Source organism: Hemiscyllium ocellatum, chromosome 6 (genome assembly GCF_020745735.1).
Source record: "Hemiscyllium ocellatum isolate sHemOce1 chromosome 6, sHemOce1.pat.X.cur, whole genome shotgun sequence".
Classification (NCBI taxonomy): Eukaryota; Metazoa; Chordata; class Chondrichthyes; order Orectolobiformes; family Hemiscylliidae; genus Hemiscyllium; species Hemiscyllium ocellatum.
This window is the reverse complement of record NC_083406.1, coordinates 30,552,587-30,577,943: the sequence shown is the minus strand read 5'-3', so window position 1 is coordinate 30,577,943 and position 25,357 is coordinate 30,552,587. Positions and strand designations below refer to the sequence as shown.

Genomic DNA, 25,357 nt, shown 5'->3' with positions numbered 1-25,357 from the left:
CCCTGTATTTGGAGAACATCAAAACTAAACGGAAAATCTCAATTATACTTTTTCTTCTTATACTAGCTGTTTGAGCTGGGACCTGATGGAGGAGATCATGAAATTGATGGTGACCTGCTGGCAGAAACTGATGTTCTGGCATATGACTGTGCTGCAAGGTACTTGTTAATCTGTATTGACTGAACTTTTAATTAATCAAACTGCTAACTTGATTTCCTTTTATAATTTGAAATCACATGGGTAGAATGGTACACCACATTTCATTTATTGATACTGAATTCCATGTTTTGTTGATTCTACCTATTATCAATGTTTCCTTAAACTGCTGTCAAGCTCTATGTAATTCTTTTATTCTCTTATTTCCTGTTTTCTACAGATTTTGATGCATCTCTCTAGTTCTATTTCCAAATTATTGATGTGCATAATGCCTAGACTATTGAATAAAATTTGCATCAGATTGAAAATTGCTCGTGTTGCTTTCAGTGCCTTTAGTTAATGATTGGTTTTATTTAACGTGTTTTGTACAACTATCTTTTTAAAGAGTTCAATTGACCAAAAGCTCTCTGCACTAGTTAGCTCTGTTTTCCAAGCTCAAATGGCTTCTTTCTGACCCAGTAAATCGGATCTTTAAAGATTGTAAACAACAACTCTTCTGATTTAATTCATTTTTTACCAAGCTATTTCTCTCTAATCAGGCAGCTCCTTGACATTTTCCTTTGTGATCCACTCCAAGTTCCTTTGTTTCTTGTTTAGTGTACGCTTTTAACAAATTGCAACAGTGCTGTCTTGCTTTATCTTGTAGTGGATCTTTTAATTCTATTAATACACAAAAATTATTGGAGAGTTCTCTTGTCCTGACCTAAATACAGGGGAACCTCAATTATCCGAACTTGATAGGTGGGCACTTTTTTTTCGTTCAGATAATCGATTCTTCGGTTAATTGATCAGTGCCTTTCCTCTGGGGCTTGGAGCTTTTAAAATCTGCTCCCCGTTCAGGAGACTGCAGCAGCGCACAGTATGTGAGCCCTGTATCCAACTCTGTTCAATACCACCCTGTCCCCAACGTGGGCCCCTCCCCCCCCGCCCCTGTGCAACACGCCCCCAACACCCTCCCCCCGCAACTACAACCCCGTCCAACACCGTCCCTGACCCCAACACTTCACCGCCCCGCCCCAACCCTATACTGCCTCCCTCTGAACCCCGTCCAACACTGCCTCTGCCCCCAACATCTCCCTTGCTCCTGACCCCGTGCAACACCCCCGCCCCCAAACCTGCCCAACACTGCTGCCACTCAGCTCCCAACCCCGTAGACACTCACCCCTCTCCGCGGCAGCTCGATTGGACTGCAACAACCATACTGCTGCAGCTGCACAGACACCTACACCATATTTGCCCTGAACAAGTGTTGGAGGGAATATCTGGGGAAGGGGGATGGGGTTAGGGTACAGCCTGTGTAGAACTCCAGGGAAAGTGTAGAGAGAGAGAGAGAGAGAGAGGGCAGGAGGTCAGTCATTTGGAGACTGTGCCAGTTTAATCATTGTAAACAAAAGACACGATCACTGTTGGAAACACTAATTTGATGTGATGTTTCCATCGAGATCTCCTTTGGATAATGCGATTTTTGGATAATTGATATTCGGATAATCGAGTTTCCTCTGTATATATTCCAAGGTTTGTGACTATTTCTATAGTAACTGTTTCAGGGAGCAGCCAGTCCAATGATTTCATAATTAGTTGAAGTCTGGATATTGTTGTTAGTTATTAATGAGGCTGATCCAAATGAGGGAAATAAAATAGATCAGGAGACTTGAATGGAGGCCACATTGAGCAGGAAAATAACTTCACACAATATTGTGACAGGCTTGACTAGCCATGCTTGGTTTAACCACTAAGCAAAGCATTAGAATACGGCTTAGAAGCAGGAGTAGGCCATTTGGTCCTTATAGAGGATTGTGTAAATAGTGTTATTTACAGGGAAAGGTGACATTTTTTCTACTTCACACATGTGTTGTCTTGAGGTTGTTTATATTTTGTAAAATTAATTAAATCATTTAAACTTAAAATTAAATCTGAAGTTCATTTTCTCAAACACAGCACAGCAATGTACAAGATATTCTGGGGCCTGGAGTAATTTGATAGCTAAAAATGAATAGAACAATTGTTCTATTTGTCATAACAACAAACAAAGTGAAGACTCAAAATGATGGGCTGATGCAATTTGCTAAAAAGGGTTATCTAATTTCAGAAAGGTGACAACCCTGGAGTAACAATCACAGAAAAGATCTGTGATTCACCTCTTATCTTTTTCATAAGGCACTCTGATGTTTTACTTTGGAAATAAAATATCAGTTGAAAGTGTGTGGTAATAATACATTTGTTGTGCTTAGTGACAACATAACAATTTGACTAAATTGACTGTAACAAATTGTTTACATTGTTTATTGTTTGGTTCAGTGGATACTTTGTTTTGCTGTATTAGCTGTCCCCTTTAGCATTTTAATAGCTCTGTCATGCACTTGTAACATCTTTTAAAGACAACCTTTTTTTAGAATTCCCTTGTTTTGTGTTGAGCTGATCTCTAGTACAGTCAAGATCTTGAATCTTATGTAATTTTCTGTCAAATCTATTTGTTATTGTCAACTTGTTCACTTTTTGTAATTCAAGCTCCCCAGGCCGCATTCCTGATTAAGGGCTTTTGCCTGAAACATCGATTTTTCTGCAACTCGGGTGTTGCCTGATCTGTGCTTTTCCAGCACCACACTCTTGTCCCTAGCTAAACGTGCTGTCCTGTAATTATAGCTTCTTGCCACTAGTTCTGCGAGAGCATACTGCTTCTCCATTCGTATTGCAGAGTAATTCTTGTTAGATCGAAGTCTACTTCCTAAATTGCTGTGTATTGTGCAAACTAATTGTGAATATAAACTTAAAATTGGTTCCTTACATATTTTGAACAATGATCTTAATAATTGAGACTAAATTATGTATGCATTATTGTGTTTGCTGCTCCCACTAAATTACCTGAACCTAAAAGCACATTTTGTAGAGGTCGACTTCTAACAAAGTTTGAAAAACATTATCCTGAACTCCCTTCTCTGTATTTTTCAGAGAGAAATATGCAATGATGTTTGATGAGCCTGTGGTATTGCAGGCTGGTTGGTGGTATGTGGCTTGGGCTCGGGTTTCAGGGCCAAGTAGTGATTGTGGCTCTCATGGTCAGGCTTCCATCACCACTGATGATGGGTAAGATTTTTTTTTTGCTTTTTTATTTGTTGGTAAATGTTTTTTATATCTTCAGATGCAAGAGTACAGTTCTCGTTTATTCTCCACATTGAACTCTGAGATTTAGTATGTTATTGCCAGAATCACAGCAAGACGTTTGCACATTCTCCCTGTATAGTGTGGGTTTCCTCTGGGTACTCTGGTTTCCTCCCACAGATGTGCTGGTTAGGTGGATTGGCCATGTTAAATTGCCCATAGTGTCAGGGGATGCACAAGGTTAGCTGTAAGAAATGTAGGGTTACAGGGATAGGGTGGGGTTGAGTCTGGGTGGGATGCTCTCTGGAGGGTCGGTGTGGACCCGAGGGGCCAAATGGCCTGCTTTCATGATGGAGGGATTCTATGAAATGAGATTTGTTGAGCTATTCAAAATCATGAGGTGTCTGGACAGAGCAGATAAGGAAGAACTGGTCCCAATGGTGAAGTGACTCTCTATTTTGCCCACATTAAATTGTGTGAATATTTTCATTTTCCACATTCACTATCTTCTTTCGTTCTTTAATGCTCTGGGTCAGTTTCCATTAAGTTCAAGTGAAGCACACTTTTTAAAGAACAACCTTGTGTCCTATTTAAGACAAGTCTAAGTCTGGGTCACAAAGTTTAATGTCTAATCTTTGGTAATGAATATGTTGTCAAACTAGCAAGGAGAAGCTAAAGATTGTTTTAAATGTATTTATTCTTGTTTCAGAGTTGTTTTTCAGTTTAAAAGTTCCAAGAAATCAAACAATGGAACAGATGTGAATGCGGGTCAAATTCCACAGTTGCTGTACAGGTTGGTTCGTAATCAAGTAATTTCTAAAGGAAAAGAAAATCTTACAGTCTCCCTTTTATCTTTATCTTTATTATTCTAGAATTTGGCTGATTCATTTGTTAGAATTTGGTTGAATTTGATCATCTTTTTTGCAGGTTACCATCAAATGATGGAAACTCAGGAAAAGGAAAACAGCAACCAAGTGAGCCAGTGCATATTTTGAGAAGATCATTTGCAAGGACTGTCTCAGTGGTGAGTGGACAAATTTGAATGAAAATTATTTTCTTTGTAAAATAGTTTTGTTTGTCATCAATCCCCAAACCAAATATAAGAGATTCTTCGTCATATATCAAAGGGCAAATTAATGCAGTTTCGAACTGTAATTTTGTTTTTGAAATGGTTCTGACAGCTCCTTGCAGATAGCTCATCAACACTGATTTATTTCGGAACTATTGGGGGAAAGATGGGATGCAATTGGGAATGTAACTTTGACTTATATTTTTGGTGACAAAACTTCTTAAAGCTGAATTAACAGTGCGTGTATTGTCTTGCAAAATCTGATGCAATAAATTTCTTTTTAATATTGTTGGCTGCAGGGAGCTGGATAGAAAATACTCCATTTTCTGTTTCATTTATTAATTTTGTTAATTGTATGTTTAATTAGGTATTTAATTGGAAAAGTAAATTGGTGATAGAATTGTGTGAAATATGTTGTACATTTGTTCTTAAAACAAAATTTGTACAGCCACACAGGCCCAAGTTCCTATAAAATATATTTGCAATGCAGAATCATTTGATTAAATCCATCAATTCTAAATATAGGAATGTTTTGAGTCATTGCTAAGCATTCTACAGTGGAGTTGGACAACCCTGGTGTTGGGAGTGGAGGAGCTGCAGGGCTTAAAAGGTTTTCAATATACAGCCACTCTGCTGGACTTGGAACGACTAAAGTTTGTTGGGACTTGTTGCCTGCGACTGCTGCGTGTCTACATCTGTGAGATATACCCTATATCAGGTACTGTTGGCTTAGCAAGTAACACCAAGTTTGATTTTGTAATAACATACCAATTGTTACTAACATTTATTCATTCTGATACGGTCTTTCCTATTTTAGACACACTTCAAAACAGCAGTTGTATCGTGAAGGCCTTGAGTTCAGTCAATCTTAGGTTGAAAGGATGTATTTCGTTCAGTGCTTTTGAGTATTATGTTTATATGTAGTACTCTTGGCCACGCTTAAACAAAATGGAATAATTTATGTAACAGTTCCAATAAGTGATAGCACTCTCATTTAAATGTGGTTCTGAGAGTCGTTAAAGTGGTAAACTGACAGGCACAAATCATTTGTGAACATATTGCCAGACCAGCTGTCATTTTGTACTATTGTATTTTTTCAGATTTCTAGTATCCACAGTATTTATTTATTAGCATGTTAATATATGTACTCTTGGAAACTGTAGCTGTCATTCTTTTTAGCTAACACATAGCATTAATATTTGGCTCAAGCTTTCTACTTAAGTATTTGATATGGCCATAATTTTATTTATTTTAAGAAATTGGATCAAAGGTCAAAGTCTGGAATCACTCATTTACTGTGTGCGCATTATATTGTTCAAAAAGGAGCACGTAAACCTAGAGTTTGAACATTTTTTTTCAATTTTGCGTATTTCCTTGGCTACTATTTCTTTTCATTTATGTTAAATATCTTGTAAAGCAGCAGCTTTACGTCAGCTAAATTGGTTCCTGTATCATGTCTTGTGGGAGCAGCATTCATCAGTTAACTTTAACAATTGTTGGTTTTGGAGGAGGAGTAAAAGACAGTAGTATCAGACAATTCTTCATACAAAACTATGGCTCTGGTACCCTGTTTTATTTATCATAAATTTCTAGTAATACGCTGAGTCTGCTATAGTGTTTCAAAATTAAGTTCTGCTTGCAGACCAGCCAGATCACTGATTTAAAAGTTGGTTTGTGTTTAAATATGCATGTAACATTATCCAGCAGGACAGAAGCTAACATGTCAATTTTGATTTAATGGCAGGTGCATGTTGATTTGTTGCTTTATATTTTGCTTTGCAGTTGGTACTAAAGCAGTGATAGAAGAAACAAGCAAGCTAGCAGAATGTGTTGGAAAGACTCGATCGCTCCTGAGAAAGATTTTATCAGAAGGAATTGATCATTGTATGCTGAAACTTGACAATGATCCCCATGGCTACCATTCGCAACCAAAGACGCTATTGGAAGCTGTTCTTCAGGAATGCCACAACACATTTACAGCTTGCTTTCATTCCTTTTATCCTACCCCTGGATTGCAATGGGCTTGTCTTTGTGACCTGCTTAACTGCCTAGATCAGGTACATTGGAGAGGTGACAATTTGCTGATGTTTTACTAGAAGTTTAAACTGGCTTTTATCTGAGTTTTCTTGTTTTAGAAAAAGGAAAATTGGGTTTTTTTTAGTCTGGGGGCTTTGGCAAAACTGAAAATATGGTTAGTCTCTTATAATGGGGTCTTGTTGATCTTCAGTATATTTTTCTTAGAATTATAGAAGGATGGATAGAATCTCTACAGTGTGGAAGCAGGCCGTTTCAGTCTCTTGAGTCCACACTGACCCTCGGAAGAGCAACCAACCCAGATCCACCTTTCCCTGTAACCTTGCATTTCCCATGGCTAGCCCACCTGGCCTGCACATTGCTAGACACCATGGGCAATTTAGCATGACCTAACCTTTGGACTGCGGGAGGAAACAGGAGTACCCGGAGGAAACTTGCGCAGATGTGTGGAGACTATGCAAACTCCACACAAGACAGTCGCCCAAGGACGAAATTGAATCTGGTTCCCTGGCGATGAGGCAGCAGTGCTATCTACTGAGTTACTGTGCCATCCCTTGGTTTTTGGTATATGTGTGTTTCTGTTCGTAATGTTTTGAGACCCACAACACCATAGTTGAATCTTATCTGCTTTTCCACTAATTTCAAAGAGAGTTGGTGATGGGCCGCAAATACTGGCATGTCAGAAACACCCATTCCATGATAGAATTTTAAGCATCCTAATTTTGCTTCCTGATGCCCATTCTAGTTGATATTTTCAGCATTCCCTGTTCTCACATTCAATCCTTCTCCCTTTCAGAACCGCTTTAATCAATCTTCTCCCCAACCCTTCTTTGTAAAGCCTATCCATACAGTTAAAGCACCATTTCGAATCTTCCTTTACTCTTAAAATGCTCCAATTTATTGTTGCCTCCAAAATAAGTGACTATCTTTTTCTTTCACAATTCATGTTTGAAACTTTTCAAAATGGTCCGCACCCCTTCATAGTTACCCCAATCATAATGCAGTTGATCAGTGAACTATCCACCGTCATCCTTTTGATCTTTCCAAAGTCTTTCCAGTCAATTACACTATTGTCCTTCATTGCCTTTCTTCCATTGGTTAGTTAAGTTAAACTGCCCTTAGATTGGTAGAAAGTGGGAGCATCTGAACTGATCTTAAATAAAACATTTATGACCATTTCTTTTGCAATCTGATCAATGTGTTCTCCTTTTGAAATTTTTACATCTACCAATTATTCTCTTTTTTTAAATTCATTAGGACATACAGGAGGCTAACTTCAAAACATCAAGTAGTCGGTTACTTGCAGCAGTCATGTCTGCATTGTGCCACTCTTCAGTCAAGCTGACAACAATCCTTCCCATTGCTTACGATGGTGAAGTGTTGCTTCGGTCCTTGGTGAAGCAGAGTAGCACAGAGAATGAATCAGCTATGGTTCACAGATTTGCCCTATTAGTGTCTCATATGGAGAAACTCAGCCAGGTGAGAACAACGGAGTTTCCCTTTTGTTTGAAGCATAATAAGTTTCCGTAGTCAGTTGATCAGGACCTGGTTAATGCACAGTTAATTTGTCTTAAATGTACAACAACAAATGTTTTACTGCAAAATTACTATGAATCATAATTTCTATTTAACAGTTCATTGCAAAATTATTAACATTGATTGTTGATTTAGAAGATCATGTTAAATTGGAAAATTTAGTTTATTGCTTTATGCAATAGTTCCAATGATTATGCTTATGCTTACCTGAGTTGGAAACATGATTCAGATTCATAGAAGCCAAACCCCTGCTTCTGTCCTCTTGACATGCTTTTTAAAAAAATGTTTTGTGCCATCCTGCTGAAATATTGACAGGTCAAAATTTCATACCTCCTCATTAAAATGCCTCTCTGTTTACTAGTACGCAGTGAAGAATTTTAGAAGGTACTTTAATTGTAAAAATTACAATTATCAAAAATCATGTATATTAAATCCTAATATATTTCCTGTAGATTGAAGAAAATATTACAAGTATGACCAGTTTCCGAGAAGTTCTTGAAAAGATGTTGGTCATTGTAGTGCTTCCAGTTCGAAAAAGTCTTAGAAGAGAGGTCGAACTCTTCTCTCCTCTCCTTGTGTCCAATACTTGTGGTCTCCTTGCCAGTATAGTCAGTGAACTCACTGCATCAGCACTTGGAACTGAGGTAAGTGTCGAGGTCTGAGCTGATTATTCAGTATTTTTGATTAAAGGATTTATGATTTTGCTATTTTAATTTATAAATTATATACTTTTGCCTAAAAATGATTATTTTAAATAACATCAACTTATTTCTGTTTCTGTCAGCTACATTTTATTGTTTCTGAATTTGACTGTTTGTCCAAATGCCACTCTTGCACTTGAACATAAAAATTAAAACTGACACTCCAGTGCAGTACTAAGGGAGTGCTGCATGATAATGGCACTATTTTTTGGATAAGGCATTAAACTAAGTCAATATCTTCATTAGTGCACTTACAAAGATGCCAAATACAAGAGCCTTTGTCACTGGATATGTTAATTATAAGGTTGGAATTATAAAGAGAAGTAATAAGGTAATGAAATGTTACAAGGTATCTTTCAAGGAATCTATAATTGGAAATATAGTGATTAGATCTGTAGCATACATGTTGCTATGAAAGCAAGTCAGAGACATCAGGTGAATAATGACCAAAAATGTGAGGAAGAAAATTATGAAGCAATCTGAGCCAATTAACCTTCAAGATATTGTAATGCATTAGTTCTTTCTCCAGCTTTAGTAAAATTAAGCATGAAAGAGAACAGAGATATTGATGGATGTATGTTTGCTTGCTGAGCTGGGAGGTGATTTCAGATGTTTCGTCACCATACTAGGTAACATAATCAGTGAGCCTCCAGTGAAGCACTGGTGTTGGTGTCCCACTTCCTATTTGTGTTTAGGTTCTTTTGGGATGGTGATGTTATTTCCTGTTCTCTTTTCTCAGAGGGTGGTAAATGGGGTCCAAGTCAATGTGTTTGTTGATAGAGTTCTGGTTGGAATGCTCTGCCTCTAAGGATTCTCATGCGTGTCTCTGTTTGGCTTGTCCTATGATGGACGTATTGTCCCACTCGCAGTGGTGTCCTTTGTCATTTGTATGTAAGGAAGCTAGTGAAAGTTGGCCATGTCTTTTTGTGGCTAGTTGATGTTGATGTATCCTGGTGGCTCATTTTCTGCCTGTTTGTCCAACGTAATGTAACCTAAATACGTAAATAGAAAGTGGGACACCTAACATCAGTGCTTCATCAAAGGCTTACTAATTGTTACCTAATATGGTAACGAAACATCTAAAAATGAACCTTCCTGTTCAGAAAGAAAACTTACATTCAGAACCTCAACCTGAGTTACAAATTTTTTCAAATCTTGCTGGAGACATTGATGTAAAGCTATTTTGGGATTGGGGTGGTGTTTAGTATTCCATGGCCTGCCTCAGTATAGTGAATTACTATGTAACACTTTGCAAGACTTGAGAAACCTGAATTCAGTTAAAGATGTAGCCTTTTTGAACATGCTATTTATTTTCACAGGCTGATGGATTAAGTTCCCTTCATTCTGTGAAAGCCACCCCAAATCGATTTGTTAAAACCAGTCAAGGGCGAAGTTGGAACACTGGTAATGGGTCTCCAGATGCAATCTGCTTCTCTGTTGACAAACCTGGGGTCGTTGTGGTAGGCTATCATGTATACGGAGGAGGTGGCATTCATGAGTATGAACTGGAAATGCTGGTTGATGATGTAAGTTTATTAGTTTTATTTAAATACTGAAGTAATGAAAATTTCTGTATTTGAATAAATGTTATTCTGAGGAGCCAACTATCCCTTGATTTATTATTTATTTTTGACAGAGTGAACATGCTGGTGATTCAGCACATTCTCACAGGTGGACTTCCTTAGAACTAGTAAAAGGGACTTATAGCACCGATGACTCCTCTAGTGACACAGCAGAAATCAGATTAGATAAAGCAGTCCCTTTAAAGGTAAGAAGCAGTGCTAAAGCAGGTGCTTAATGCTTTCTAAAGGTTAAATTAAAATATCTATGTTTTGTAGCAAGTTCTGTGACCCAGTACTTCTACAGTTGGATTATTACAAAATGTTTTTTTTAAACAGATAGTAACAGGAGTAGACCGCTCATCCCAATGATTGCTCTACCATTTAATACGATCATGGCTGACTGAAAATTTCAGTGCTTTTCACCCATACTATCCCCATAACCATTTACATATTGATAACCAAAAAAATTGTCAGTCTCTGCTTTCAGTATACTCTAAGGCCGAGATTCCACAGCCTCTAGATAGGGAATCCTAAATGTTCACCATTCTCTGAGTAAAAGAAATTCTCTTCCTCTTGGTCCAATATGATATCTCTCTTAATTTTACATTGTGCCCTCTGTTTCTAGACTTTCAACTAGTGGAAACATTTCACCTATGTCAATCCCTTTCTATATTTAAGTTTCAATGAGGTGACCTTTCCCTCTTCAAAACTGGAGAGGATATATTTGCTCAATCTCCATTTGTAGGAAACTCCTGCCATTCTGGTATGGTGAACCTGTATTGCTTCTCTATGGCAATAGTATCTTTCCTGAGATAAGGAGACCAAAACTGTGCGCACTACTCTCCTATACACCTGAAGCCAGACTTCACTCCTATTGTACTCAAATCTATGAGTGATTTAAAGGTTAGCATTTCATTAGCCTTCCTCACAGCCTGCTGCACCTGCTTGTTAACCTTTAATGACTTATTGAGAAAGACACCCAGGACCTTTTTACACAGCTGCACTTTTCAATTTCGGTAAACTTAAGCAATGCTCTTCACGTCTGTTTTTCTTACCAAAGTGGATAACTTCACATTTTTACACATTATATTCCAATTGGTATATTTTTGCCAAATTTTCTAAGCCTATAGAAATCCTCCTGAAACCATCTTCCTCGCAATGTAATCTTGTTTTACCTTTTATCATCTGCAATATTAGCAATGTCACACTTGTTATTTTTCAATTGCATTTGCATCTCTTCTTCCTTTCATGGTCAGTTCTTGGTTCTGCTTTCCTGTATTCTAGAAGCTTTCTATTGCTCAGATTCATTGCTATTTCTGGCCATTTTATTAGTCTATTTTACTCTTAGACAGTTCTTAACTTAATTTGTCAGCCTTGATTGCATGACCTTTTTATGAATTTCTGCACCTTGAATATATATAGGTTTTTAAGTGTCCTTTGAAGATTTGCATTGGCTGTGTCCAGTTGTGATATTTAATATATTTTCCAAATCCAGGTCAGCCAACTTGTGCCTTAATCTTTCATAATTTCCCTTATTGAAATTTAGCACCTTTGCTTCAGATTGCTTCACTGCTTCACTTTCAACCATGATGTAAAAGTATTATACTATGGTCACTCTTTCATACAGTTTCTTTTACAACACAATTTTTTATTTGCCCTTTTTCATTGCATGATACTAAATCCACGCCAGCCTGTCTTCTAGTTGGCTTTGCAACATACTGCTCTCGAAAGCAGTCTATAAGATGCTCCAGAAATTCATTCCTCATAGCCTGGGTGCTCAAATTTAGTGCCATGATTCTAACATTAATGTACTTTGTGTGAACTTAGATTTCTGTGTAATGCTTGCTGAATTGATTGCCTTCCAGGAAAATGTCAAGTATGCAGTTCGTCTAAGGAACTATGGAAGTCGTACTGCAAATGGAGATGGAGGAATGACAACAGTTCAATGCCCAGATGGTGTAACCTTCACTTTCAGTACCTGTAGCCTCAGCAGTAATGGAACTAATCAAACTCGAGGTCAAATCCCTCAGGTACTTTATTACAGGTAAGAATGTGCAAAGCCTTTTTTCAGATTTGCTGGCCAGCTGAAGAAATAATTCAGTACCATTGTGTTTATGAAACGTTATTACTAAACAGATTCCAACAACCAAGAAATATCCTCTAGCATATTGAATCAACATAATATGCTTTGACATTCTAGCCCAATTATATGTTAATAAACAGTAAAGCGTGAAAACGCCTAGACCCAAAACACGAAAAGGATGCAACAGTTTGCTTTTAGGTTACTGATATTTTCAGTCACCATTTAAGGAACAGTCTTTTAGTCAATGCTCCAATGATATTTTACCTTCAAAAATGCCCATAAGCACTTTGCCTCATGAGGAAGGAATTCCTTTAGCTAGGAGCTTAAAGCACTCCATTTATAGAAAATAAATGTGAGATTTGTTCTTGCACAGTGTTGTAAAAGATTATTATTAAGATACTGTCGATGTGTAAAAAGAATAACAGAGAAAGAGAGGATGTAAGTAAGGCCCATGTGCAAACCTGAAGGAAAGGGCATTAAAAATCAAAATAAAAAAATGCATGTTTGGTGTTGCAGATCTGCTAATTATAGACAAGGAATATAATGAATTTTCCATTAAATTCCATGTTTTGATCTATGCTAAACGCTAACCTTGTATTGAGTTTCCGAATAAACCTAAATGCAATAATAGTTACATTGTTAACTCATTGAAGATAATCAGCTGAGCTCATAATGTGGTTCATTTATACTTGCTAGAAGCAACATACATTCACACACACAATTCCATTCTCTGCAAACAAAAGGAATATGTTCAGGTTTTGTGCCTCTTTTGAATTAGCCCAGGAGCTTGAGGAATCTGGAGTTCCCTGTTGCTTTTTCCATCACATTTCCTCAGCCAAAGTTGACATAGCAACAAACCAATATCTCTTCTCCTGTGGTATAAATTGGTGTGATCATTTGAAATTTGGCATTCTTGTGTTTGTCTTGATGAGTACAAAATATTTCTCTCTTTTCAGCATTATTCTTTCAGTCAAATGTTAATCTAGCTTCCCTTCACCATTCCCATTTTATAGGAGTGCTACTGTGAATAATTGAAGGATCTAACAAAGATCTGAAGTTACAAAAGACCACATTCAGACCCAAAGTCAGCATGATGTCCAGTAGAAAACTGAAATACTGTTTGTGAAGATTAAGTTCTAATAAAATGAGAAGGCTAAATCAGGATAGGAGATGAAATTAAAGAAATAGACTAAAGACAGGCAAGATGACATGTCAAGAGAGAACAAAACAAGTTCTATTTTCAGAATTTCCCATACTGCCATTCCACATGGATCTCTGTTATCATTTCACCTGTACTGTTTGAATAATCTTTTATCCTTTTATATGTAGCGTATGACTGATATTTTTATATTAACTTGTTTTCTAATGAGGAATTTGTTTACAACAAATTACTCTTTGTATTTATTGACACTTTTCGTTTCCCCCCCTCTCTATTTCCCACCAGCTCCCACCTTTTCTAAGTATAATGAAGCAGTAAATTTAGAATAAAGTTTACTGTTATCTAAGTTGTATAATAAAAATAATGTGAAAAGTTTCAGTTTTTATCTCCGATCTGATATTTGTTAGCTGGTCACTGCTAGGTGCGAAAAGGATGTAAACATGGGTTTGTAAGATGAGCAGTTATCAGGTTTGGTCTCTATTCAGTGTTAGTAAAGTGACAAGTGTATTCTAAGATTAGGTTGATAGGTTTTAACTTCATCTAACTAAACAGACCTTTGCATATTCAAATAATTCTCTCTTTTTTCACTGAAAGGTTGGGGAGGAATGGATGGAGGAAGTGTATCCCCTTGTACAATTCTTGCTCAAAGTTAACTTTTGACTTTAGATATGGTTCTGTAAATTCGGTAATATCAACCTATTGCCATCATTTCAAATCACGTGATGTTGACACAGTTGGTTTGTTGGTGAGAATTTTAAATTTGATGCATTGGGTGAAGGGTGGGTCAAAGCCAGGTGATTAGACAGCAGAGAGTACGGTTAAGGATACAAGAAGAGTTCTCGATGAATTTTCATTTTTATAAGGTGTGCTTGAAAGTTCACTTTGGAAACCTTTGAATAAATGGAATAGTGTGGTGGCAAAGAGATGGTTTAAAAGTGTTAGAGTTTGTGTGCTGAGGTATGGATAAAGTGGGCAATATCTGAAGTAGAAATGCTCAGTCCTTTAGCGTCCAGAGCTCCGTTCAGAATTAAACACAATGAGATTCACCTTGATAGAATCTCAGAAAATAGCTAGACAATATTAGCCAGGGTTTGCAGTCTAGAGTACTTTGATCTTACTAGTTGGTGATCTTTTTCTGGTTGGTTTTCACAAAGGTAGCAAAATAGTACAACCATGGTGAGGTCTCATTAATTGACATCCATACATTGCATTTACAATTGAAGACACGAAGTAACAATTCAGAATGGAACCATGTACTGTTCCCATGCACCCCCACATGATGCAGCAATTTTAACATATTACCCCATGACTGTGATCATCTATCCAAATAGGTATGTGACCTGAGACCTTCAAGCTAAGGTAGATTTCTCGATAAATTCAGCCGTTTTGGAGTGAACATAAATTTGCTGTTGCAGTGTTGACTGAAAGAATGTTTCTTGCATTTCTATTTCCCCCCTGTGAACTTGCAGTCACAGTTGCTTGATGGAAAAAATTTAATTTTAAAATCAATTGTGATTGCAAACTTTTAAAAAAAATAAACTTTACAGGTATTTTCTATACTATGCTAAATGTCCATGCAGTGTCTGGTTAGCTTTTGGTTAGTCAAATCATCTATTTGAATAAATCCGATAATTATGTCGGAAGAGTCAAATCTAATGAATATTTCATGCCAGTAATTTGTGCCATTTAACTTGTAGAAGTGAGTTTGATGGAGATCTACAATCACAGCTGCTTAGCAAAGCCAATGAAGAAGATAAAAACTGCAGCAGGGCCCTTTCTGTTGTTTCTGCAGTTGTTCGTGCAGCTAAGGATTTGTTGCACAGGGCCCTGGCTGTAGATGGTATGTATGTATTTTCTTAAATAAGTCTAACCAAAAGTTTGTTCTTGTGATTAGCACATGGATGTTTTACGGCATGGTAGGTGAGCTGATTTGAAAGCAATGAATTTGGCAGCTGCCGTCTATTCTTTGTTAAACTGGTGTTGGCAGGCTTGAGGGGCATATTTTGTTGATCATGAAATTTTGTGTTGTATGTTAGCCATGTTACAATAAGGGTAAAAAATTGAAGTCGATAGCTTATGCTATTGTTATTGAGAACACCAATATAAATTTGGGTTGTGGGGGGAGATTTTGACAGTGCAGGCAATGTTCTTTTTAAAAGACAACTTAATGTTTAGCTCTCTAAAGTTGTCAGGATAGATAAAAAGGTGAGATGTTATTGATCTCAACGAAAATAAGTTCAGTGACTTTGATAGTTGTGCTTGTGCATATTCCTTTAATCAGGTACTCTATTAACTGTGCAAGAAATACAAATATTTATTAACAGTGCTTTGGCAGAGAGCTCAGCAAATCTCATCTTTATGGTAAACACCTTGTGAGTTGTCCAGTTGACTAGGTTTCTGATTGTATTTATTCCCCAGCAATCTTATTTTGCTCATGCATTTGCCACCACTTGGTCAACATCTGGAAGTTAGCTGAAGTGTGTAACTATGTTTGACTTCGAAGTCTTGTGTTCCATACGCAAAAGTGAGGACTGCAGGTGCTGGAGATCACAGTGGTGCTGGAATAGCACAGCAGGTCAGGCAGCATCCGAGGAGCAGGAAAATCGATGTGTTGGGCAAAAGCCCTTCATGCTTTTGCCCGAAACATCAATTTTCCTGCTGCTCTGATGCTGCCTGACCTGCTGTGCTTTTCCAGCACCACTCTGATCTAGCATCTTGTGTTCCATGCTGACTTCAGTCACCTGTGGTCAGTTATTGTGTTGTTTATTTTTCTGTTACTAAGTGATGGAATAAAATAACTGGGTAAAATAGTCCATAATGAGGACTTTGATTTAGCGAAATAGAGGATGATCTCTGCTCGATTAGCCTTTGTATTTCTAATATTAAAAGTGGTTCGTATAAAGGTTACTATTTATTGAACTGGGTATTTAATCAGGGCTACCTTGTGCATGTTCTGAGAGCAGTATTTGACAAAGGAAAAGTGTGGACTACCTGCTTGTCTCCTTTGGGGTAAGCTAGAATGCATACAATTTAAGTAGACTTGACGTAGGAAGTCATTGGGTTTTCTTTTCCATTTCATTATTTTAGCACAACTTGCTTTTGATTATGCTGATTTGGGTAACACAGTCTTAAGTTTTTTGCTTAGTGGAAAGATTAACTATCATGCTGCAGTAGAGATATTCACAAATCATCCTATCTGTCACCTGTCAGGAAACAGGGCTAGGCTGTAGGGAAGCAAGAAGGCTGTATAGTTAACAGCTAGCTTTCTGGGTGTTACTTTATTATGTAATGCTTTCTGTATTAAAATCTAAAACCTGTTGTGCTTTGTTCACAAAATAATGGTTAAGCAATAAGTATTTTTATTTAGCGGAAGATATTCCAGAACTACTCAGCTCTTCCAGTCTGATATCTATGCTGCTTCCACTTATTTTGGCTTACATTGCACCAGTGGCTGCTAATGTCCCAAAAGTAAGTAAATTATTTTCTAAACATGATTAATGCTGATTATTTTTAATGTTGTTCTGACACTCATTCTCAGTTATTTCTTTAAGCTTTATCAAGTGTTTTTGTTCCTTTTTTAAAAAAAAGGCTGCCGTTGAAGTTTTTGGTCTTGTCCAGGAGCTTCTGCCTCCAGTAGCAACATTGAACCAAAAATATGCCCCCCCTGCCTTTAATCCTAATCAGTCAACAGACAGTGCAACAGGCAATCAACCTGAACAAGGCCTCTCTGCTTGTACTACTTCTAACCATTATGCTGTGGTGGAGAGTGACCATCCTTATAAACCAGCTTGTGTCAGTCAACTAAAGGTATGCTCAAATAAGATTGTTACAGTATTGTAGATGTGTATTTTAAAAGCAGAATTTCTAATCATAGATCCCCTAAAGTGCAGAAAGAGGCCATTTGGCCCATCAACTCCACACAAGCCCTCCAAACAGCATCCCAGCCCCCTCACCTTCTCCCCATAACCCCATATTTACCATGGCTAACCCATCTAGCCCGCGCACATCAAGATATTATTGACAATTTACCACTGCCAATCTTCCTAATCTGTGGATGAAAACCAGAGCACCCAGAGTAGACCCATGCAGATTTCACACAGACAGTCACCCAAGGCTGGAATCAAACCCGGATACCTTGCGCTGTGAGATAACAGTGCGAACCACTGCTGCTGTCCTCGAATTAAAAGCCGACTGATCACGTCAGACCTTTTAAATTAAGAGCAGCTTTGTTTAGGGAAAGAATTTAGCTTTAAAAAAACGATCTTGTATTGGTCTCTTCCATTTTTTCCAAAAAGACTCTGCGAAACGGAATTGAGAATTATAAGAACAGAATTAAATGAATATTGTTAATTAGATGCTGCAAGATTGTTTCTCTTGGCTGGAGAGTTCAGTTAAGAGTTCTAGTCTCTGAACAAGGCCACCTTCAGCAAGTTGCCACCACGGGACACACATTCCCCTCCCTTGTCCACCTACCGCAGGTGCCATTCCCTCCAGGGCAATCTGGTCCACCCTTCCTTCACACCCAATACCACCTTCCCCTGCAACCTCTAAAGGTGTAACACCTACCCATTTACCACCTCCCTCCTCCGTATCCAAGGGACCAAACATACCTTCCAAGTGAAGCAGGACTTTACCTGCACTCCTCACAATCTCGTCTATTGCCTTTGCTGCTCGCCATGTGGTCTTCTCTACATTGGGGAAACAAAGCATAGACTGGGTGACCACTTCGCAGAACATTTACATTCTGCTCGCAAAGAAGACCCTGAGCTTTCAGTTTCCTGCCACTTCAACACACCACCCTGTTCTGTTGCCACCATCTCTATTTCGGATTGTTTCAGTGTTCCAGCAATGCTCAGCATAAGCTGGAAGAAACATACCTCATATTTGGCTTGGAGAGCGTGCAGCCCTTCAGACTCAATATCAAGTTCAATAATTTTAGGGCCTGAATTTCCCCACATCCTATCCACTACCCCACACACCATAACTTTTTATCACAGTCAATAAAATGTGGAGCTGGAAAGGCACAGCAGGTCAGGCAGCATTGGAGGCACAGGAAAACTGACATTTTTGGTCAGGGCCGTTCCAGGACTAAAAGGCAGCATTTTCACACAGAGGGTGGTGCGTGTATGAAATGAGCTGCCAGAAGAAGTGGTGGAGGCTGGTACAATTCCAGCATTTAAAAGGCATCTGGATGCCTATATGAATTCGAAGGGTTCAGAGGGATATGGACAAGTGCTGGCAGATGGGACTAGATTTGTTGAGGATATCTGGTCAGAATGGGCGAGTTAGATGAAGGATCTGTTTCCATGCTGTATATCTTTGACTGTGTGTTAAGTGTGACAACCATATATTTCTCTCAGCTATGAACTTTGATAAAATACAAAATCTTGTGTTGAACATGTATAATGATCAAAAGTTGGAGACTGCTCAAATACATTTTGATTAAAATCCTTCTAAAAGCAGTTTGTGCATCGATTTAGTTTAGATTAAAATAAAGATACTCAGGTAATAAATGAAGAGCTGCCAATTGGAAGCTGAAAATAATATTGTTTGTTTCTTATTTAGGTAACTTTTCCAGATTGTGTCAGGTGGATGACTATCGAATTCGACCCACTGTGTGGTACTGCACAGCCAGAAGATGTGCTCCGTTTGCTGATTCCAAATAAAACTTTGCAAAGTTCAGGATTTGGACCTAAAAGTACAAGCCATGATGGTCTAAATTCATGGATAGAATTGAAAAAATTTTCTGGTTCCACTGGATGGCCAACTACAGTCCTTATTTTGCCAGGTATATGAGGGAAGAAAAGTCTCCTGTTTTTAGCAGATTTTAGTTGTGCTATGTTTAGTTGGGATTTGGGAGTGCTACTGTTTTTTTGGGATCAAAAGATGACTCTGCAGTTTGACAACAATAGCAGGGGACAGCCAGTTGCTGTATGAATCTGCATTGACATTATAGAGCCTCAGGAACCTCTCATCAAGCCTAAAATAACACCATGTCAAATTCTTATGTAATTTGACTGGTTCTGAAAGCTTGACACTACAATTCGAGACTGCTTTTGTGACCTTTTATTCAGAAGTATTTGGTATTAATGCTTGAGTGACATCTCTGTGGCCAACAATAGACACTTTATTTCAAAAATTCAATCAAATTTGAATAGCTTTTGAGGTTTTTTTGTTCTACAGCTTTTGACTTTGTCAATTTTCAAGGTCTTCTCTGCAGTATATGTAATATGTTTAGTTAAAGAATGTGGCATTTGAATCATGAGATGTGGATGGATTAATAACAAACACTTGAATTTTGGAGGCAGAATATTGTTTGGCACAAAGCAATATTTATAAGGCTAAAGCACAATCTAGAATGAAGAATTACAGGGAAGTAAAAACAAAATGAAGTACTCAATATGTAGGATTTTGATACTGCCATCTATATCCCCAAATTTCTACATTACAATTTAATGCAACTTTACTTTGGTTGATTACGTTATTTAATAAATTCTTAAAATGGCCATGATTATGGGAGGCTGTGTATTATTGCTAGATTAGTATTCTCAAGACTCAGATAATGCTCTGGAGACCCAGGATTGAATCCTGCAGTGGCAGATGGTGGAATTTCATTTTAGTGGAAATCTAGTGAGTCTGATGATGGCCATGAAACCATTGTTGATTATTGGAAATACCCAACTGCTTCACTAATGTCCTTTTGAGGAAGGAAAGTGCTCTCCTGACCTGACTCCACAGCCACCACAATGCGATTAACTCTTAACTGCCCACTGTGCAATTCGGGATGGATAGTAAATGCTCACTGAGCCAACAATGTGACTCTGTCCCTGTTTCCCCCCGCCCCTCAGTACTTGAGGATGAATACCTTACAAGCATTATGTATGACTGTGGTATCTTAATATTTATCTTGGTTCAGTGTTTTGCATTACCTATCCTTAGATTTCTTTAGAAAGATGTAAAACAGTTCTCTTGAGAAACTGAATGTGGAAAAACCTTGTACTATAAATCAGATGTTGTTCAATAAAGCTGTCCCCTAAGGCAGGATGTGAGGATCCAAGAAGGGAAGATCATATGAGTCATGTTAGAGAAAGCCTTTCTATTTTGCAAGTTTTTGTTTTAGATTTATATGTACATGTGATTTTTCTAGGAAATGATGCTATTTTCTCTTTGGAGACTGCATCAGACTATGTAAAAGACGAGAAGGCCAGTTTTTATGGTTTCAAGTGTGTTGCTGTGGGTTATGAATTCAGTCCTGGACCTGATGAGGTAATCTTTTGTAGTGCATCTAATAGAATATTGTACAAGAGAATATATTCTGTTATAAAGCTGTTCACACCTTAAAACTTTTGCGTTTGAAATCAAACTTGAACTAAAGTTTCGCTATGCAAAGTTGCAAATGCTGTGTTGAAACAATACACTTTACTAGATCAAAGTGGGGAAAAGTTCTTAAATCAGAATTGCTTGTTTAATTGCCAAAATTATCCTTTTATTGTATCTTACTCCATGTTCTTCATTGAATAATCCAATAAACCAGTGTGAGACTGCTGTTAATATTTCTTCATATATTATATCTGTAAAAACAGACATTCAGAGAATGGGCACTTAATTTAAGGACCCCAGTAGCTTACATTGTAATGCATAAAAGAGCTACTTTTGAAACCATGAACAGTGAAATTGAAATACACAACTTTCAATCCACCAAATCTGTTTTTTTTGGAAGTTTCAGTATATTAGCACCACCTGTTCCTCCTACATTTTCCTCTTTGGTCCTCTGACTGACTGGATGATGATAAGGACAACTGTGAAATACATAGCTGTACTGTGAAGGTATACTGTGCTCTAAGTGAGGATAGTTTGAAGTGGAATGGGTCTGAAACTGTCAAGCTATTGTTGACAGGACTGACTACTGATGTGAGAGTGAGAGCTTGGCATTAATGCAATTAATTAGATACTGATAATAGTTGGAGCTGATTATATAACATTGGGAACATTTTTGCAGTACACAGGGCCTTTTATTGCTAGTCCCTAAGGTGTCAGTAATTTGTAAGTTTCACTGAATTTGTTAATGACTATGTAGGTTCCACTCTGGTATTAAATTCATTGTTTGCTTTAGAGTTATTGCCTCAGGTTTTGTTTTGGCCTATTTATCTTCATATATTGACCTAGATAAACATCAACAGCCAGCTAGTCAACGAGGATCATGCAGATACACCAATACAGCTGACTCTGGGGAATTGCTGAGAAATTTGAATTTCCTTATGGGCAATTTCCAATCCTCCGATAAAACTGCCTAATGTGGGAGAATTTGGCGTATTCCAACTCTATGAATAAAAGAATAAGATGGAGGAATAAAAGTAGGCCATTTGGCCTATCCAGTCTGCTGCATATTCAGTGAGATCATGGCTAATTTGATAATCCTCAACTACATTTTCCTGCCATTTTCCTCTTACCCTTGATTCCCTTACTGATGTAATAATTTGTCCATCTCGCCCTTTTAATATACCTCATGACCCAGCCTCTACAACCCTCTGCGGTAAAGAATTCTACAAATTCACTACCCTCATCCTTCTCCTAACTGGTCTTTTATGCTGGACCATAATATAAAAATGCTGGTGTTGGGCTAAGGTGGACAAAGTTAAAAATCACGCCATACTAGGTTATAGTCCAACAGGTTTATTTGGAAGTACCAACTTTCAGAGTACTCCTTCGTCAGGTAGCTAGTTATAACCTGCTGTCATGCGATTTTTAACTTTACAATGGGTCATGCCCTCTGTATAAGACTTAGCAGGGGATTAAGGAACACTTAAACAATTAAACTGAAACCTGTCTCAAAACTAAAAATCTCACAACACCAGGTTATAGTCCAACAGGTTTATTTGGAAGCACTAGCTTTTTGAAGGCTGCTCCTTCATCAAGTGGTTGTGAAGAATAAGATTGTAAGACACCGAATTTATAGCAAAAGTTTCCAGTATGATGTAACTGAAACTATATATTGAAAAAGACCTGGATTGTTTAAGTCTCTCATCTTTTGCAATGACTATGTTGGTTTCAGTTCTTTCATGTGTAAATCGCAAAACCATTTTTAAAAGTTACATTCTCAAGTGAACTTTAACAATTGGTGTCATGTCAGCCCAGATAACGCTTTGAAGGTGTTGGCTCCCTGTTTGAGGCTGTCGGTGTCATAATGGTCAAACTGATTCTAATCTAAAAGAACGGATTAACAGAATCTTACATGGATTCATGCAGTTTTTGATCAAACTTAGGCATAGTTCTGCAAGTACAAATTCACCCCACAAACCTTTGTGTGTGGGGGGGGATGAGAGTATGAGTGTCTGTAGGAGGGTGTATGTGTATGAGTGTAAAGAGGTTGAAGTCTGTGAAAGGGCGTGTGTGGGAATGCATGTTTGAGTGTATGAGAGAAAGTCTGCATGAGTGTGTGTGTCCATCCGTCTGTGTGTGTGTACACACCCTCTCACGGACACGCATGACTCGCACCCACACACATTAGTTTGTGGGGCGAATTTGTACTTGCAGGATTATATCTATCTATGTAGGATTCTGTAAATCCGTTCTTTTAGATTAGAATCAGTTTGACCGTTGTGGCACAGACAGCCTCACACAGGGAGCTAACACCTTCAATACGTTAGCTGGGCAGACATGACACCAGTTGTTAACATTCACTTGAAAATATAACTTTTTTAAAAAACTTTTGCGATTTACATATGAAAGAACAGAAACCAACATGGTCATTGTAAAAGATCAGAGGTTTAACAAACAATCCAGGTCTTTTTCAATACAGTGGAACCTCGATTATCCAAATACTAATTATCCAAAAATCGGATTATCCGAAGGAAATCTCGAGGTCCCGATAGAAACAGTACATCAAAGACCTTTTTCTGACAGTGATCATGTCTTTGGTTTACAGTGATTAAACAGACAGTCTTCAAATGACTTCTCTCCTTACTTTCCCTGGTGTTCTACGTAGGAGTGTACCCTAAACCCCCTACCATTTCTCCCCAGATAATCTGACCAACATTGTCCTGTACAGGGCAGAGGTGGAGCCTGTCAAAAGGTTGTAGTAAAAGGTGTGTGTGAGAGAGATGTTCGGAGACTTGCCCCACAAAGGCAGCAGTAGTAGTCTTGTTGGTGTCCAGTCTGGCTGCCCTGGCGGGGGCAGTAGCAGTGTTGGACAGGGATTGGTGGAAGGGAATACAGTTGGGGGGGGGGGGGGGAAGGAGGGTAGTGTTGGACAGGGATTGGTGGAAGGGAATAGGGTTGGGGGGGGGGGGAGGGGGCAGTGCTGGGGCGGGGCCTTGCACGCTATGTGCTCCTAAAATCTCCTGAATGGGGAACACACTTTAAAAGCTCCGAGCCACAGAGGAAAGGCATTTAATCAATTAAGAGAAATAGTGCCAGCCCATCACATTCGGTTAATCGAGGTTCCCCTGTATGTAATTTCAGTTACATCATACTGGAAACATTTGCTATGAATTCTGTGTCTTACAATCTTATTCTCCACAACTGGCTGATAACGGAGCAGCACTTCCAAATAAACCTGTTGGACTATGACCTGGTGTTGTGATTTTTAACTTTGTACATCCCAGTCCGGCGTTTCCAAATCATGTCTCAAAATTGACATCCCCACCGCCAAAAGACTCCCCATTTCCCCCAAGCATTTGATTGGTACCCTAACCTCACCCACCTGCCACTGTATCTACCTCCATCCCCTCTTCGGGGGTTGTATTAACCTACAACACCATTCCTACCTAGCTGCATTTTTCCCTGGTTTATGTGATGAATGCTTTTGGGGCAGGCCAGGTTTGAATGTTTGATTGGAAAAACTGTCAACAAGTTGGTAGTTTAAAAGGATTACAATTTGTCAGATTTGTTCCGATGGTAATCTAAGGTTATTATGTCAGCATTCCTTTGGACCTCAGCACAGCATTGAAATCTTGTATGACTTGTCTGCCTGTTAGCTGCGTGAAATTTTCAGTGATGCATCACAAAGGTGAATTTCCTTCAAATCTATCCTGAGCTTGGAATGATTCAAGATGAAAGAGCCAACAGTTTTCTGCACTTTCTCTTCTCGTTTAGTCTCTTGGCTAAGTGTTTATCTGCAGGGTGGCAGATTGACACTACATGTTATAATGTTGCTTGCCTAAATATAGTGTAGTCTTTTTCAATTTTAATAATTGAAAAGTATATTATTATGTAGTTTTATATTACTCTTCCCTCCGATGTATTTTCTCTCTTCTTAGTGACCAAAAGGAGTTTAAACTTAGCTCACCACTGTGACGTGTTAATAGTATCTTCTAGGTTCAGATTATGTTGATAAATTTCTTTAGATTCTTGGCTACTAAAGGCAATAATGAAACAAAATTGTACTGTCTGACCCTTTTCAAAATCACATCTCTACTCTTTTTCTTAACAAAATGTATGTCTTTATTGATCAGAGCAATAAGTATAGGAGTTGGGAGATCATGCTGTGTAGAGCATTGGTTAGGCCACTATTGGAGTACTGCATGCAATTCTGGTCTCCCTGCTCTGCTGTATGAAGGATGTTGTGAAACATAAAAGGGGATCAAAAATATTTATAAGGATCCTGCCAGGGTTGGAGGGTTTGTGCTGTATAGAGAGACTGAATAGGCTGGGGCTATTTTCTTTGGAGCATCTGAGGCTGATGAGTGACCTTTTATCGAGGTTTATAAAATTGTAAGGACCATGGGTAAGGTGAATTTCCTGTGGTGGGGCAGTCCAATGCTGGAGGGCATAGGTTTAGGGTGAGAGGGAAAAGATTTAAAAAGATCAAAGGGGTAACGTTTTCACACAGACGATGATGTGTCTATGAAACGTGCTGCCAGAGCAAATGGTGGAGGCTGGTACAATTACAACATTTTTAAAAGGCCTCTGGATGGGTATATGGAAAGGAAGGATTTAGAGGGATATGGGCCAAATGCT

At 38.3% G+C, this 25,357-nt stretch overlaps 1 protein-coding gene across 10 annotated transcripts in view; it reads left to right on the top strand.

Moving 5' to 3' along the window:
• The window catches only part of mycbp2 (MYC binding protein 2), a 245,305-nt gene that overhangs the window by 125,962 nt on the left and 93,986 nt on the right, over positions 1 to 25,357 (top strand). For all 10 annotated transcript variants that reach the window (XM_060825911.1, XM_060825914.1, XM_060825918.1 and 7 more), the window contains 16 exons: positions 67 to 158; positions 3,106 to 3,240; positions 3,965 to 4,048; positions 4,183 to 4,279; positions 4,850 to 5,042; positions 6,107 to 6,381; positions 7,616 to 7,837; positions 8,347 to 8,538; positions 9,915 to 10,121; positions 10,232 to 10,363; positions 12,023 to 12,201; positions 15,097 to 15,239; positions 16,767 to 16,867; positions 16,988 to 17,206; positions 18,965 to 19,187; positions 20,547 to 20,665. In XM_060825911.1, coding sequence (XP_060681894.1) covers positions 67 to 158; positions 3,106 to 3,240; positions 3,965 to 4,048; positions 4,183 to 4,279; positions 4,850 to 5,042; positions 6,107 to 6,381; positions 7,616 to 7,837; positions 8,347 to 8,538; positions 9,915 to 10,121; positions 10,232 to 10,363; positions 12,023 to 12,201; positions 15,097 to 15,239; positions 16,767 to 16,867; positions 16,988 to 17,206; positions 18,965 to 19,187; positions 20,547 to 20,665 — 2,613 coding nt within the window. The remainder of the gene's footprint in view (positions 1 to 66; positions 159 to 3,105; positions 3,241 to 3,964; positions 4,049 to 4,182; positions 4,280 to 4,849; positions 5,043 to 6,106; positions 6,382 to 7,615; positions 7,838 to 8,346; positions 8,539 to 9,914; positions 10,122 to 10,231; positions 10,364 to 12,022; positions 12,202 to 15,096; positions 15,240 to 16,766; positions 16,868 to 16,987; positions 17,207 to 18,964; positions 19,188 to 20,546; positions 20,666 to 25,357) is intronic.